Source organism: Mesoplodon bidens (assembly GCF_964165515.1).
Source record: "Mesoplodon bidens genome assembly, chromosome: 9".
Classification (NCBI taxonomy): Eukaryota; Metazoa; Chordata; class Mammalia; order Artiodactyla; family Ziphiidae; genus Mesoplodon; species Mesoplodon bidens.
Genome location: NC_138166.1, coordinates 74769374 through 74787410, shown reverse-complemented (window position 1 = coordinate 74787410; position 18037 = coordinate 74769374). Strand labels below are relative to the sequence as shown.

At 39.9% G+C, this 18037-nt stretch overlaps 1 protein-coding gene across 4 annotated transcripts in view; it reads left to right on the top strand.

Annotated features, from left to right (window-relative positions):
• Window positions 1–18037, top strand: part of CTTNBP2 (cortactin binding protein 2) — a 181696-nt gene that overhangs the window by 133668 nt on the left and 29991 nt on the right. For all 4 annotated transcript variants that reach the window (XM_081244582.1, XM_081244581.1, XM_081244580.1 and 1 more), the window contains 2 exons: window positions 1764–1859; window positions 3070–3149. In XM_081244582.1, coding sequence (XP_081100708.1) covers window positions 1764–1859; window positions 3070–3149 — 176 coding nt within the window. The remainder of the gene's footprint in view (window positions 1–1763; window positions 1860–3069; window positions 3150–18037) is intronic.

Sequence of the window (18037 nt, the reverse complement as noted above, 5' to 3'; positions counted from 1 at the left end):
GGACTGGGGCACGAACCCGTGTCCTCTCCATTGGCAGGCGGACTCAATCACTGCGCCACCAGGGAAGCCCCACCAATAGCTTTTAAAGCAAATTATTCACAACTTAATTTTATGGATCATTGTTATAATCATAAAATAATTATTCCAGAAGAATTATTATATAATTTTAGAAGTGCATTAAAAAAATAAGTCATAAATGATTCTCAGGAACACATTTGCCCAGCAAATGCAGTATTATTTAAGGTGTGGTTCTGCCCAGGGGTCAAATAAACGAAGTCCTCACAGCTATGTTTTGAAGGAAATGGCCCTCCACCCTCAGCCCTCATCCAGCTGATCTGGAAACTGGGGAAGGCAAATGGGTATTCACCAGCATCAGATCCAGGTACTTCTGTGAGCAGTGGGTGCTAAGGCCTGACCATTCCGGTGTTCATTCTTGTCCCAGAGGTGCGGGGCACCCAAGTAGCATTTCAGATCTAAAAATCATTGAGTTTTGTGGGTAAAGGCTTTCGTTTAGTACCTGACTGTGGCCAGTTGATAACTGGTCGTTACAGGCATACCTCAGGGATATTGCGGGTTCAGCTCCAGACCACCGCAATAAACAGAATACCCCCGTAAAGCGAGTCACATGTATTGGTTTCTCAGTGCATATAAAAATTATTTATAATGTATTGCAGTCTATTAAGTGTACAATAGCATTGTCTAAAAAACTATGTACATACCTGAATTTAAAAACTTTTTTTGCTAAAAAATGCTAACTATCATCTGAGCCTTCGGCAAGTCTTGATCTTTTTGCGATAGTAACATCAGAGATCACTGATCACAGATCACCATAACAAATATAATAATAACGAAAATGTTTGAAATATTGTGAGAATTACCAAAATGTTACACAGGCACAAAGTGAGAAAATGCTGTTGGAAAAATGGCGCTGATAGACTTGTTCCATGCAGGGTCAAGAGCTTTCAGTTTGTAAATAACACAAGCTCTGCAATGGGCAATAAAGCAAAGCACAATAAAAGGAGGTATGCCTGCATACCACTGTTATTATGTATGTATATAAGTAACTTTATTGATAACCTCAACTGGATTAAAGGGACCAAGGGCAACAGAGAAGCAGTGAGTTACAGGTAGGGTATGCATGTGTGTTGGAGGTGTGCTGAGAACAGGTATTTGAGAATTGATCTGTGGAAGGAAGAGATGGAAACAAGTACTGAGGACTAATGCCTCCCCAGGGTGGACACTTAGGAATTGGGACCCTTTTTTGAGCAAGAGTGAGCAGGGGGCCGAGACTGTGAAAAGGTTTGCTTCATTCTGAGCCCCTGAAGTTAACTGTTTTTACTAGAATCCAAAAATTTGTTGGAAAGTGGGGCAAGGACCAGATCATAAAGGACCTGTTATCTCATCCAAAGTGCTCGGGCTTTGTGAAACAGGCAGTGGAAGAACCATGAAAGGTTATGATCTGCTTTGTTCTTGAAAACTTCACCCTGGACATGTTTGGTTGTATTTTCACCAGGTTTCTTTCAATCCCTTGTAAGAACAGCTTTGGAGAAGGCTGTAGCTTGAAGGCCTCCTCTTGACCATCCACAAAAATTGTACGAGGGAGTTAACCCTTTGTGTGACCCTTTCCATAGTCTGTCTGTGTCTCTGACAGTCTAAGCTCTGGAGTCCTTTGGGGTCTCACACAGGAGATCGTTCGTTGACTCTTATAATAAGAATTACTTTTAAGCTTCTCTTGATATTTCATTTTATCTTTTTTGAACTAGGAAATGTGCCGTGGTCAGCAGGTCAGAGCTTCACCCAGTCCCCGTGGGACTTTATGAGAACGAATAAAGCAGAGCAGGTCACTGCGCTTTTGTCAGGTAAGGGTATTCCAGACTGAGGTGATGTTGAGAGACTTTGCATCGTGAGTGTTTCACAGCACAGGCTCTGAATCTGCATGGTTTTGTCCTGTGTCCTCAGGCCACACATGTGTGACTCCCACTACTAAGTAATTAGATGTTTTTTGAAATGTTTAAGAAGAGGAAAAATCAAAAGCCATGTTTCTGATACCTGTGGTGACGCCTGTCCTGATCATTGATTGCTGAGATTCTGATTGCATTTCTCTTAAGGAACAAACTGATGTGCTTATAAGAGAGTGACAGATACCATGTTAAAAGCAGTGTCTTTTATTGCTGTTAAGTCCATGTGATTATTAGGGTACAGGCTAATTTCAGTGAGCATCTACTCTGTGCTAGGCTCTGTTGTGTACAGCACAATACAAGTATAAATTCATGTAATCCTTACAACAGCCCAATTAAGATATGTATTTATGTTTAAACTCATTTTATGTACAAGGAAATTGAGGCTCAGAGAGATTGATTTTCTTGTCTGAGTACATAAAGCTAGTAAGTAGTATAGAAATTCTCAATTTCTCAGCCCTTAACTCTAAAAGGCTACTGATTTCATCATGCATTTCCCAGGTTTGGGAATGGAGCTTTTAAAAATTCAGTTTGAACTAATAAAGTTCTATTTTATTGCTTGAATGATACTTAAGTTTAAAAAAAGTGTGAGACCATTCCAGAAAATTCCTTCAGGCTGAAACACCATATTGAGAGAGTGGCTGAACACGGAAGGGGGTCGGGGGCAGGGGACAGAGTTTGGGAATGCACCCGTACATTAATGCTGGCAAGGCTAGAACTTTCTGAGGATTGGGATGATCTCTGATGACATTTGCTTATAAACAGTAAAATATTGAATCCAGCAATCAGAGCAAATACAAGCTATAGTTTTGGAGCCCGGATCTGAATGCCCTGGTAGTGATTGACAGCAGATGGGTGGGCTCCCGGGGGAAGGTAGGGGCAGCTGGGGAGCTCTTGGGAGGCCAGCGGCAGGGGCCGTCAGTCAATACAAAGTGTTACAGTATTTTCACGATGGTAAAGGCACACTGGTGCCTCTTGGCCAAATGTCAGCTCTGCCTACATAAGTCAATAAACATATTGTATCTTTTATGATAGGCTCTTTTATGTTTTGATCATTTATACAGTTCACAAGAAGAGTCCATTTTTCCTTCCGTTTGCTTCTTTCTCACAGGGCCGCAGGAAGGCTGCCTCAGTAGCGTGACCTATGCCTCTATGATCCCTCTGCAGATGCTACAGAACTACCTCAGGCTGGTAGGTGGACCTGCCAAGTAGGTTCTTACACTGCCAGCCCTGACACGCACTCTGTGCTCTGACCTCATGACCTTCCTGAGCAGCCCCCCTCCCTGGACAACTGCTGGTACTTTCCTTCTCGATTTCTGTCACAGTCATCCAGGTGTCCATTGCCAGGACCTAGACACTACCTGTGACCTGCCAAGTGTTTTAATTTGGGCAGGAGGAGGGTGTCTTCCCCTGACAAGGACTTGACATCAAGTAATTGATCATCAATATGGAAGAGAATGACTATAGATTTCAAGATGCCTGGCTGTGAACTTTTATAATTTAAAATTGAGTAAATATGCTAGCATTAGTTAGTGTATTAATTTGGCCACTTCAGCAGAAACAATTATAGCTTAAACAGTATAGAAGTTTATTTTTCTCAAACACAGCAAGTCCCAGCAGATGAGGGACCCAGGGAGGAGGAAGGCTCAGGGTGAGCCCTGCGGGTCTTAGCACCTTCCCTCTTCAGGGCTGCTACCCCTGGGCGTCATGTGTGTGGGCTTAGTCAGACAGTCACCACTCCTGCTCTCAGGTTCCAGCCTGAGAGAGGAGAGCCAGGGGGGCAAGTTCCTTCCTTTCAGAGGAGCCATACACACCTTTACTGCCCACATCCCATTGACCAGAATTTAGACACTTGTCCACGCCTAGTGGGAGTGTGGTCTTGCTGGGCAACCATGCACCAAGCTAAAGGACGTAGTTCTGTTATTAAAAGGAAGGAGGAGAATATGATTATCAGGAGAGAGTAGTAAATTCTAGATACAAAATGGATAAATTCAATGCTTTGCATTTGTCCAGTACTTATTACATGGCAGGCAATATGAGGTAGAAAACACCATCCATTTTATAGGTGAGGAACTTGAAGCAGAGAGGTAAGATAACATGCTCAAGGCCACAGAGCCAGTGAGAGATAAAGCCAGGATTGTGCAAGTCCCTGACACACGTGTGTCTCTGTGTGTGAGACACATCTAAAACTAATATTGAAGGTATAAAACATTAAGTGAACAATCATTTTGCCTTAATTTGGAAAGCTTTTTTAAAAATGAATGGGTTTGACCTTTTACAAAAGTTGTTTCTATTAACTGTGAATTGATGTCTTTGTTCCTGATATAAAGAAGTTTTCAAAATTATTCAGTTGATCTCGGGAGGCTCACCATTGGGACTGACCTTTGTAAAAGCAGCCACAGTAGCATATAAACATTCAGAGGCTTTGCAGTTTAGGAAAGATGGTGTCTTCTAAATCTGATACATTCACTCTTTTTCTTTGCTTTTGCCATTTGCTTCCTTCTTCTTGAAGCATCACAGTAAGCCTGAGTGTTACATAGAAATGGGAAGGAGAGCTGTCTTATTCCTTTGCTTCAGCGAAGGTTGAAGTGTGACCAACTGGTTTTCAGGAATGTGGGCCTAGGCTTTCAGTAGAATCAGCTGGTAGAATCAGGGCTTTTCACTTACCTGTTTAGATGATAAAATGACTAGAAAGGTGATGCAGCTGATTACAACTGCACCTTAGCCTTGACTGAGTAGGTCTGTCAAATGAAATGTCTGCTAGTCACGCTATATACGGCACATTCCAAGTACATTTGTGTGTGTGCCCCGTAAGGCAGAAAACAGTTTAGCTCCTGATGACAAGCAAACCAGAGGCTAAATTAACTCAGCTGTGAGCTCTATTGTCAATTTAATGAGTATACACAAAGGGCTTTTAAAAATCCAACAATTAACCCTTGGATGCAGATAATGACAATTTGTCACTCATTAGCAATCACTTTAAAGTGATTCAGGCAATAACAACACAGAATCGTTGTGACTGTTTCTTCTTCCATACAAGATTATAAACCCCTTATGGAGATCAACCATGTGAGACACATTTTTGTATTCGGTTTAGTTATTTAATTCAGTTGCTTGACACCTGTTTGTTGAGAGCCTCCTAAATGCAAGCAGTGTTTTAGAAACTTAGAGGATATAGCTATGTATAAGATGCATTCCCTGACCTCATGGAGCTTACATTCTAGTGGGGGGAGACAGATAAAAAACAAATGAAAAAATACATCTGTAATGTGATACCCAGTACTAATTATAAGCATAAAGAGAAATAAGGCAGATGAGGAGGTAAAGAGCTAATGGAAGGGGTGGCAGAAAGCTTTTAAATGGAGTTGTTAGGAAGAACCTTCCTAAAATGATACGTAAACAGAAAGCTAGATGAAGTGAAGGTTGTAGCCTTGGGGAGGGTGTTTGAAGCAGAGGGAGCAGCTGGTACAAAAGTGTCTAGACTGGCAATGAGGTCTGGGAGGTGACCAGAAGCCAGATCATGCAGGACCAAGGTGGGGACTTTGAATTTTATTCCGGTTATGATAGGAAGCCACTGGGTAGGACTTGAGCTAGAGTCACATACCCAGCCGGTGCCATAGTAACTATAGTCATACTGATGTGTCTTTGAATTGTTGAAAATCTATATGATAGATATGCAAACCTAATAATACCTGACTTTTATTGAGTATTTATTGCAGGCATACCTCATTTTATTGCACTTCACTTTATCACACTTCATAGGCAGTGCATTTTTTTTTTTAACAAATTGAAAGTTTGTTGGCAATTCTGTGTAGAACAAATCTGTTGGTGCCATTTTTTCCACCAGCATTTGCTCACTTCGTGTCTCTGTGTCATATTTTGGTAATTCTCCCAGTATTTCAAACCTCTTCATTATTATTGTATTTGTTGTCATCGATCTGTGGTCAGTGACCATTGATATTACTACCACCACTCACTGAAGGCTCAGATGATGGTTAGCATTTTTTAGCAATAAACTGTTTTTTAATTAAGGTATGTACACTGTTTTTTAAACAATGTTATAGCACACTTAATAGACTACAGTATAGTATAAACATAAACATAACCTTTAAATGCACTGGAAACCAAAATAGTCATGTGACTCACTTTATAGCGATACTCACTTTATTGCAGTGGTCTGGAACCAGACCTGCAGTGTCTCCGAGATATGCCTGTATATGCCAAGCTCTCTTCTAAGTATATAGATTGTCTCATTTAAACATACTATGAGGTAGCTCCTTATACCAGTTACTCCCATTTTACAGGTGAATAAACCAAGACTCAAAGTAATTTGCCCAAGGTCCTCAGCAAGAAAGTGCTAAAATCTAAGGAATTGAACCTAGGCTGTCTTCTATTCTCATGAGTGTTATCAGAGTTTATGCTAGTTATTAACCTATTGGTTAAGGCATAATTGTAGTAAGCAGTTTTTACTAGGTGTGTAAATGTGCTAAATAAAATGCATGTATTAAAGCCCTTATGCAGGAAACCAAACGTAGTGAAACCTTTAAATCAGGCTTTTTGGTTTTGTTTCAATGATGTTAATTTTAAATACTTTCATTGAATAGCTACATAATACAAGTGAATTTTAAGTCTCCATCCTTGAGTTAATAGGAGACATTTAACTTAATTGAGTTTGAATCACTAATAACATTATAATAGTTGAACTTTTTATTAACTCAAACTTTTCTCTTAGCCAGTTTGCAACTTTTATTAGCTTATTAATAACCCTGTAATTTAATTATTCAATGAATGTGAATAATTATTATATTTAGAAAAATACATGAGTAGATCACCCTGATCTGAGCTCTATTTTTTTTATTCTTTTTTACATCTTTATTGGACTATATTTGCTTACAATTGCGTGTTACTTTCTGCTTTATAACAAACTGAATCAGCTATACATATACATATATCACCATATCTCCTCCCTCTTGCATCTCCCTCCCACCCTCCCTATCCCACCCCTCTAGGTGGTCACAACACACCGAGGTGATCTCCCTGTGTTATGTGGCTGCTTCCCACTAGCTAGCTATTTTACATTTGGTAGTGTATATATGTCCATGCCACTCTCTCACTTCGTCCCAGCTTACCCTTCCCCCTCCCCGTGTCCTCAAGTCCATTCTCTACATCTGAGTCTTTATTCCTGTCCTGCCCCTAGGTTCTTCAGAACCTTTTTTTTTTTTAAGATTCCATATATATGTGTTAGCATATGGTATTTGTTTTTCTCTTTCTGACTTACTTCATTCTGTATGACAGTCTCTAGGTCCATCCACCTCACTACAAATAACTCCATTTCGTTTTTTTTTTTTAACACCTTTGTTGGAGTATAATTGCTTTACAATGGTGTGTTACTTTCTGCTTTACAACAAAGGGAATCAGCTATATATATACATATATCCCCATATTTCCTCCCTCTTGCATCTCCCTCTCACCCTCCCTATCCCACCCATTAGGTGGTCACAGAGCACCGAGCTCATCTCCCTGTGCTATGTGGCTGCTTCCTACTAGCTATCTATTTTACATTTGGTAGAGTATATATGTCCATGCCACTTTCTCACTTCGTCCCAGCTTACCCTTCCCCCTCCCCTCCCCATGTCCTCAAGTCCACTCTCTGTCTGCATCTTTATTCCTGTCCTACCGCTAGGTTCTTCAGAACCATTTTCTTTTTTTTTTTTTTTTTTTAGATTCCATATATATGTGTTAGCATACAGTATTTGTTTTTCTCTTGCTGACTTTCTTCACTCTGTATGACAGACTCTAGGTCCATCCACCTCACTACAAATAAGTCAATTTTGTTTCTTTTTATGGCTGAGTAATATTCCATTGTATATATGTGCCACATCTTCTTTATCCATTCATCTGATGATGAACACTTAGGTTGCTTCCTTGTCCTGGCTATTGTAAATAGAGTGGCAGTGAACATTGTGGTACATGACTCTTTTTGAATTATGGTTTTCTCAGGGTATATGCCCAGTAGTGGGACTGCTGGATCATGTGGTAGTTCTATTTTTAATTTTTTAAGGAACCTCCATGCTATTCTCCATATTGGCTATATCAATTCACATTCCTACCAACAGTGCAAGAGGGTTCCTTTTTCTCCACACCCTCTCCAGCATTTATTGTTTGTAGATTTTTTGATGATGGCCATTCTGACTGGTGTGAGGTGATACCTCATTGTAGCTTTGATTTGCATTTCTCTAATGATTAGTGATGTTGAACATTCTTCCATGTGTTTGTTGGCAGTCTGTATATCTTCTTTGGAGAAATGTCTGTTTTGGTCTTCTGCCCATTTTTGGATTGGGTTGTTTGCTTTTTTGATATTGAGCTGCTTGTAAATTTTGGAGATTAATCCTTTGTCAGTTGCTTCATTTGCAAATATTTTCTCGCAGTCTGAGGGCTGTCTTTTGGTCTTGTTTACGGTTTCCTTTGTTGTGCAAAAGCTTTGAAGTTTCATTAGGTCCCATTTGTTTGTTCTTGTTTTTATTTCCATTTATCTAGGAGGTGGGTCCAAAAGGATCTTGCTGTGATTTATGTCAGAGTGTTCTGCCTATGTTTTCCTCTAAGAGTTTTATAGTCTCTAGCCTTACATTTAGGTTTTTAATCCATTTTGAGTTTATTTTTGTGTATGGTGTTAGGGAGTGTTCTAATTTCATTCTTTTACATGTAGCTGTCCAGTTTTCCCAGCACCACTAACTGAAAAGCCTGTCGTTCTCCATGGTATATTCTTGCCGCCTTTAGCAAAGATAAAGTGACCATATGTGCATGGATTTACCTCTGGGCTTTCTATTCTATTCCATTGATCTATGTTTCTGTTTTTGTGCCAGTACCATAGTGTCTTGATTACTGTAGCTCTGTAGTATAGTCTAAAGTCTGGGAGCCTGATTCCTCCAGCTCCGTTTTTCTTTCTCAAGGTTGCTTTAGCAATTTGGGGTCTTTTGTGTTTCCATACAAATTTTGAAATTTTTTGTTCTAGTTCTGTGAAAAATGCCATTGGTAGTTTGATAAGGATTGCATTGAATCTGTGGATTGCTTTGGGTAGTATAATCAGTTTCACAATGTTGATTCTTCCATTCCAAGAACATGGTATATCTATCTCTTTAATTTCTTTCATCAGTGTCCTATAGTTTTCTTCATACAGGTCTTTTTTCTCTCCTAGGTATTTTATTCTTTTTGTTGCAGTGGTAAATGGGAGTGTTTCCTTAATTTCTCTTTCAGATTTTTCATCACTAGTGCATAGGAATGCAAGAGATTTCTGTGCATTAATTTTGTATCCTGCAACTTTACCAAATTCATTGATTAGCTCTAGTAGTGTTCTAGTGGCATCTTTAGGTTTCTCTATATATAGTATCATGTCATCTGCAAACAGTCACTGTTTTACTTCTTCTTTTGCAATTTGGATTCCTGTTATTTCTTTTTCTTCTCTGATTGCTGTGGCTAAAACTTCCAAAACTGTGTTGAATAATAGTGGTGAGAGTGGGCAACCTCGTCTTGTTCCTGATCTTAGAGGAAATGGTTTCAGTTTTTCACCATTGAGAACAGTGTTGGCTGTGGGTTTGTCATACATGGCCTTTATTTGCTGAGGTAAGTTCCCTCTATGCCTACTTTCTAGAGGGTTTTTTAAAATCATAAATTGGTGTTGAATTATGTCGAAAGCTTTTTCTGCATCTGTTGAGATGGTCATCTGATTTTTCTCTTTCAGTTTGTTACTATGGTGTATCACATTGACTGATTTGCAGATATTGAGAATCCTTGCATCTCTGGGATAAACCCCAGTTGATCATGGTGTATGATCCTTTGGTGTGATGTTGGATTCTGTTTGCTAGTATTGTGTTGAGGATTTTTGCATCTATGTTCATCAGTGATATTGGCCTGTAGTTTTCTTTTTTTGGTGGCATCTTTGTCTGGTTTTGGTATCAGGGTTATTATGGCCTCATAGAATGAGTTTGGGAGTATTCCTCCCTTTGCTATATTTTAGATGAGTTTGAGAAGGATAGGTGTTAGCTGTTCTCTAAATGTTTGATAGAATTCACCCATGAAGCCATCTGGTCCTGGGCTTTTGTTTGTTGGAAGATTTTTAATCACAGTTTAAATTTCAGTGCTTGTGATGGGTCTCTTCATGTTTTCTCTTTCTTCCTGGTTCAGTCTCAGAAGGTTGTGCTTTTCTAAGAATTTGTCCATTTCTTCCAGGTTGTCCATTTTATTGGCATAGAGTTGCTTGTAGTAATCCCTCATGATTCTTTGTATTTCTGCAGTGTCAGTTGTTACTTCTCCTTTTTCATTTCTAATTCTGTTGATTTGAGTCTTCTCTCTCTTTTTCTTGATGAGTCTGGCTAGTGGTTTATCAATTCTGTTTATCTTCTCAAAGAACCAGCTTTTAGTTTTATTGATCTTTGCTATCGTTTCCTTCATTTCTTTTTCATTTACTTCTGATCTGAACTTTATGATTTCCTTCCTTCTGCTAACTTTGGGGTGTTTTTGTTCTTCTTTCTCTAATTGCTTTAGGTGTAAGACTAGGTTGTTTATTTGAGATATTTCTTGTTTCTTAAGGTAGGATTGTATTGCTATAAACTTCCCTCCTAGAACTGCTTTTGCTGAATCCCGTAGGTTTTGGGTCGTTGCGTTTTCATTGTCACTTGTGTCTAGGTATTTTTTGATTTCCTCTGATTTCTTCAGTGGTCTCTTGGTTATTTAGTAGTGTATTGTTTAGCCTCCATGTGTTTGTATTTTTTACAGATCTTTTCCTGGAATTGATATCTAGTCTCATAGTGTTGTGCTCAGAAAAAATACTTGATACCATTTCAGTTTTCTTAAATTTACCAAGGTTTTATTTGTGACCCAAGGTATGATCTATCCTGGACAATGTTCCATGAGCACTTGAGAAGAAAGAGTATTCTGTTGTTTTTGTGTAGAATGTCCTATAAATACCAATTAAGTCCATCTTGTTTAATGTATCATTTAAAGCTTGTGTTTCCTTATTTATTTTCATTTTGGATGATCTGTCCATTGGTGAAAGTGGGGTGTTAAAGTCCCCTACCATTACTGTGTTATTGTCGACTTCTCCCTTTTACGGCTGCCAGCATTTGCTTTATGTATTGAGGTGCTCCTTTGTTGGGTGCATAAATATTTACAATATTATATATTCTTCTTGGTTTGATTCCTTGATCATTATGTAGTGTCCTTCTTTGTCTCTTGTAATAGTCTTTGTTTTAAAGTCTATTTTGTCTGATATGAGAATTGCTTCTCCAGGTTTCTTCTGATTTCCATTTGCCTGGAATATCTTTTTCCATCCTCTCACTTTCAGTCTGTATGTGTCCCTGGGTCTGAAGTGGGTCTGTTGTAGACAGCATATATACGGGTCTTCTTTCTGTATCCCTTCAACCACTATATGTCTCTTGGTTGGAGCATTTAATCCACTTACATTTAAGGTAATTATCGAAATGTATGTTTCTATTACCATTTTTTAAATTGTTTTGCGTTTGTTACTGTAGGTCTTTTCCTTCTCTTGTGTTTCCTGCCTAAAGAAGTTCCTTTAGCATTTGTAGTAAAGCTGGTTTGGTGGTGCTGAAATCTCTTAACTTTTGATTGTCTGTAAAAATTTTAATTTCTCCATCGAATCTGAATGAGATCCTTGCCTGGTAGAGTAATCTTGGTTGTAGGTTTTTCCCTTTCATCACTTTAAATATGTCCTGCCCCTTCCTTCTGGCTTGCAGAGATCTGCTGTTAACCTTATGGGAATTCCCTTGTATGTTATTTGTTGCTTTTCCCTTGTTGCTTTTAATAGTTTTTCTTTGTATTTAATTTTTGATAGTTTGATTAACATGTGTGTTGGCATATTTCTCCTTGGATTTATCCTGTATGGGACTCTCTGTGCTTCCTGGACTTGATTGACTATTTCCTTTCCCATATTAGGGAAGTTTTCAAGTATAATCTCTTCAAATATTTTCTCAGTCCCTTTCTTTTTCTCTTCTTCTTCTGGGACCCCTATAATTTGAATGTTGGTGCATTTCATGTTGTCACAGAGGTCTCTGAGACCGTCCTCAATTCTTTTCCTTCTTTTTTCTTTATTCTGCTCTGTGGTAGTTATTTCTACTCTTTTATCTTCCAGGTCACTTATCCTTTCTTCTTCCTCAGTTATTCTGCTATTGATTTCTTCTAGAGAATTTTTAGTTTCATTTATTGTGTTGTTCATCATTGTTTGTTTGCTCTTTAGTTCTTCTAGGTCCTTGTTAAACATTTCTTGTATTTTCTGCATTCTATATCTAAGATTTTGGATCAACTTTACTATCATTACTCTGAATTTGTGTAGGTTTCCTGGTGGAGGGGACTGGTGCCAGTGTTCTGGTGGATGAGGCTGGATCTTGTTTTTCTGGTGGGCAGGACCACGTCCGGTGGTGTGTTTTGTGGTATCTGACTTTATTATGTTTTTAGGCAGCCTCTCTGCTAATGGGTGGGGTTGTGTTCCTGTCTTGCTAGTTGTTTGGTGTAGGGTGTCCAGCACTGTAGGTTGCTGGTCGTTCAGTGGAGCTGGGTCCTAGCGTTTTGATGGAGATCTCTGGGAGAGCTTTCACCATTTGATATTACATGTATCTGGGAGGTCTCTGGCTGACCAATGTCCTGAACTTGGCTCTCCCAACTCAGAGGCTCAGGCCTGACACCCATTTGGGTCACCAAGACCCTGTCAACCACACGCCCAGTACGTGGGCAGTTTCTTGCCTTTTGGGAAGTCTGAGGTCTTCTGCCACTGTTCAGTAGGTGTCCTGTAGGAGTTGTTCTATGTGTAGATGTATTTCTGATGTATTTGTGGGGAGGGAGGTGATCTCCATGTCTTACTCCTCTTCCATCTGGAAGGTCCCTTGAGCCCTATTTTTAAATGTAGATCTCTGAATCCCCATGGACACAATTCTTGAGAATTATATTGGCTGTCCACTCAAGTATGTGCCATGCTCATCATCAAGAATCATCACTAGGAGATTCTACTTAGTCTTCATACATTCCCAAAATAAGTTTGCTATGGCCCCATAGAAGTAATGTTGTTAATGATGGTTACGTATCTAAGACGGCCCACAAAATCTCATCAACCCCTTTAGCAGATGACCAAGTTTAGCCTGAGCTTATTCAGAGCATGGAGGGGCAATGCTGGGTAAGGTCGTAGTGGAAGAAGGAAGCCAGTTCCCTGGTATGAGGAAGAGGTGATTCTAACACCAGTGGATCCTTGGCTTCCCTGGCTACAGTGCAAGAAGATTCTGGCCAGTAGGGCAAGTGTCAGCCCAGAGGAGGTCTGGAGCAGCAAGAGTTCATGAGTGCCAGAGGTGAGGTGACCAGGGGGGAATTATATCCAAGAATTATATCTTATAGTTTTACTTTTTAAATAGTTATAACACCCAAGTTACTACTTCTGTGTTAATAAGTGAGGGCCTATCTTTATTTGAAGTTAGTAACCAAGTCTGATCTTGGCTTTTTTTTTTTTTTTTTTTGTGGTATGTGGGTCTCTCACTGTTGTGGCCTCTGCCATTGCGGAGCACAGGCTCCGGACGTGCAGGTTCAGCGGCCATGGCTCACGGGGCCAGCCGCTCCACGGTGTGTGGGATCTTCCCGGACCGGGGCACAAACCTGTGCCCTCTGCATCAGCAGGCGGACCCTCAACTACTACGCCACCAGGGAAGCCCTGATCTTGGCTTTTATGGTTTCTCTAAGCTAATTTTTAAAAGCATATAGTATGGGTGTCCCTCTGTGTGTGAACTGTAATTTCTCTTGAATTCCATTATTCTCTTATACCTATTCTATAAAGAGGGACCTCAGCAAATGCCTAAAATCCCTAACATGAAAGACTCTGGTTTTGTGTATCCCTGATGCTGGATGTGCCAATATTGTTTGGGGGGATTTTACATGAATAAGTTGACAGTAACTGTATTGTATGTGGCTCTAAAGTCATACATAAATCAGTTCTTTAAAAATTAAGTTCCAGAAGAGGTTGGAATGAACATCTTAGCTATAAAGCATGTCCCTTTATTCTATAACCATTCCAATTTTATTAGCTTGGTAAAGACCTTTTATTTTTCATTCTTTTTTGAGTTCAGCATCTCAACACAACTTGGCCTAAAACCGTCTCAGCGTAGTAGAATCTTTTCCTCAGACTCTGACAAGTAAAACTCCAAACAAAAGTTGAAGTTTATTGCTTTAAAATAATGCCACAAGTCTGAAAACACATTGCGGGTGCTACATTGACCCTAGTGGAGACTATAGCTCCTCTGGTAAACTCCATTCTGCAGAAAAACACTGTGGAGGGAAAAAAATAAAGGGATGGATGGGATTTTGTGGAGGTCATTGTTTCCATTTAATCCAGAATTCATTTGCCTCACAAAGCACTAATTGACCTGTGATAAGAGCTTCCTGAATAGGCTGGGAAGACACAAGAATAAAAGGGATTGGTATCAACTGTGATAAAAAAAAAAAAAGCCCAGTGTCTGTTTCCTAATGAGCAGAAATGTCACACTGTAAGCATGCACTTAGAAGATAATTCTGGTGACTACAATTCACATTTTAGAAGTTGAATTTGTTTTTCAAAAAATCTCCTTTCAACAGAATTCAAATATTTACCTCCTCCTCCCCCCAAAAAATCTGTCTGCCTTCTTGTCTGTCCATCTATAATACCTACCTACCTACCTGTCTATCTTTAGAGCCCTCTGCTGGAAGCATGGAGCATGTATATTTATTATACCTCAGATCTTACTATTTGGAGAAATAATATGGTAGCACTAGAACAGATAAATATGTTTTCTTGGCATAGCTTTGCATGTTTGCACCAGTCTCAGTAGAGCAAGAGACTTCCATAATTAATTTTTTGTTCAGATCTTAAATGGTAACCAACACAACTGTATCATTTGATGAGGTAGAACAAAATACCATTAACAAAAAATTGATAATGCTTGAAATGAGGAGAAACCTACTAATAGGATGCATGCATTAGAATGTCTGAATGATCGGGAAGTCTTTTACCTTGATTTACTTACTGAATTCATTTATTTATATTTTACCTCATTCCAGAAAGGATAATAGAGTGTGTGAACAGAAATGCTTACTGCTAGTGAATGGCCTTTCAATGAAATTTTAAATGGAATGTTTCCTGTCCCTGAGAACCAACAATCTGAGAAAAAATAAGGTGTTGGGATTGAAGACAGCTTATCTATGAAGTTGGGTCTCTTGCTGTTATATGATTTCAAAATCAATCTTAAGAAAATGCAGGCAGTTTGACACGTTGGCTATAAAGAGCACCCGTGTTTTCAAAAGTGAGACAGGATTAAATAGCAGTGCTAGTTGAAAATCTCAGGGCTAGAATATTCGGTAAATCTTGAAAAGCTGTATCCTGTTCCACTGGTGTGAAACAATCCATTCCTTGTGAGAGAATTTCTACACTATAAGTCATGGCAATTTGGGATTAATTTGGAGAGCTCAAGATTTGCTCAAATTGCACCTGGCAAGTACCTAACACAATTTCCCACTAAAGTACTTTTTAAAAGTGATAAAACTTCACAATAACAGAGAAAAATAGAACTGAGGTCTTCCTTTGTCAAGAATCTAGAAAAAAATTTCACTAACTTTAGGGGCAAGAGAGTGTTGGGTTTACTTTATTTGAGACCTACCTGAGATTTATTAGGAAAACACTTTTATCTTTCTCTTACCATCTTACTAATGATTCAAAAAAGCAAGATTTACAGCAGTTAGAAAATTGGGCATGTTTCCTTTACTGCCTCTGCTTTTTGCTGCACCATGATATTATCCTCCACCCCCTGTCAGCACAGATGCTTCCACAGCCATTCAGAGTTTGGATCCGAGAAATCCCTGAGCAGCAAGTCGGCAGGCTTTGCTGAGACCGTGCTGCATCCAGGAAGTATATTATATCAGCACTCTCGGTGGGACGGGTACAAGAGCATCCTGCTTCCGGTACTGCAGTTCATCTCATGCATTTGTCCGCCAAGGTGGACAGCAGAAGTTTAGTCCACTGCAGCCAGTGCTGGAGCCTGGAGTTTAACTAGAAATTATAGACACCAGCCCGCCATTTGTCCAGTGACCTAAGGCAGGAATTCAGCTGGAAAATCAGTGGACAGCGAGTAAAATCAGTGATGGTCCACACATCCTGCTTCACTGCAGTATTCTTCCTGTGGTTTCACAGTATATGAATACCAATGGCAAGTTAACATTATACCTATGGAAGAATACTGCAGAACAGACAGAGTTATCCTTCTGAAAACTCAGAAGAACACAGCTTAAAAATAAAGAACAAAGAAGTCTGGAAAATTATGTTCATTCTCTAGAGAATGCAAGGAGATAGACTATGAAAGCAGGGCAAGAAAGCCATGAGAGAGTGCAGGCTAAGATTAAAAGGAAGAATGCTGGAAAGGAGACGGATGAAGCAAGGAACTATAAGAACAACTAAAAATGCAATGGCATCATTAAAGTTGTCCTTGAGGTCATAGAGAGCAAAAGTGAGATGGTAAATGAATGTTCCATTCAGGGTTGTGAAAGACTAACGTGAGGAGTTCACTCCCAGAAGGCAGAAGAGAAGGACAGAGAGAGAGAAATGAAGAGATAAGGGGACAGGCATCCTTACAGAGAACAGCAAGGGAACTTAAGCCTTGGAGGTGTTCCTTAGAATTAGAACTAGAAGAGGAGAAATTAACAAAAACGTAATGGAAGATAAATTTCCCAAGCCAAAAGAAGTTTGTGCATACCAAAAGGATTTACCATATTGCATTTAAAATTGGGAGAAAGAGGCCCTAACTAGATAAATCTGGGCAACATTTTTTAATGAAAAGTATAATCTGTGTATCCCCAAGCTTCCCCATCACATAGGTACAAATGAGAACATATTATTCTTTAATAATTCTTCTTTAATAATAACTTACCCCTGAAGTCTTATGGCTCTATGGCCTCACTGTCTAAGAAGCAGAACCTCAACTGAACTTTTTAGGTTACTATCTCTCCCGTGTCTCTGGAAGAGGCCCTGTCCCAGTCTTGGTCCTGGCTGGCATCTCTACTGTTGCTTGGCTCACAGATTCTCAGTACCACAGAAAACAGCCCAGGCCAGCCACTGCTGAGTTCATCCTGTGGCTTTAGGATCCTGATGTTCCTCAAGCAGCTACAGCCACCGTCATGTGTCTTCCAGCCATGACTCTCCGTGTTGCTGCCCTACCCCCAGTGTGAATCCAGCTCTTCCCCTTTTTATTGAAGGCTTAGCAATGGTGGAGTAATATTTAAACTCAGACAAAATCAGTGGTGGCTACCAGATAAATTGTCTTTCAGAGCCTAAAACCCAGTCCCAAGTTCAACATCAAGGGACCCCTTTAAGAATCACTTCCCTCCTTAGCTCATTTTCAGACACCCAGTGGTCAAGACTAGTTTTCTTCCACTTTCTAGGAGTTCCTCTAAGTTTATGTCATGGTCTCCTGGGAGGCCAAAGCTCAGGTCTTAAAGTCCCCAGGTAAGGAAGGAGTTCCCTCTTCCTTCCATGCTAAGGGCTTTCCCTCAAGCCTTCCTTTCACATCTCAGAAACTGCCTTTTCCTGTAAGGAGCCAGGGACATAGTCACTGTCTTCATAGAAGTCCACTCTGGCTACCCTCAAGGGTGTGCCCTTCCCCTGTTATGTAAAAGGGACAAACTCATCAGAGCACAGCAGAGCAACAATAGCACAAAGATATACATGTTCTTACATTGTCCCATTACAAATTATAAAGAGAGAACAGACCCTGTTGTGTCTAACACTTCTCTAAGTATGGGTGGCTCAATCCTCATATGTGAGCTTCGTCAACTGTACTGGTTAGGTAGGTGCTACACCTGCACCGGTGCTTTTCTGCAAGACCTTTCCAAGAAGAAAGCTTCTCCCCAGCATGTGGGCTGGGAGTGGGAACTCAGCCCTGGGATCATGGAGTGAGAGGTTGACCTCCCCTCCACATTTCACTGCAAACGTTATGGGCCTTGACATACATAAAAGGTCATGGCTTTCTGTCCCAGCACCCACTACATCTCCAAATGTTCTTAGGCGA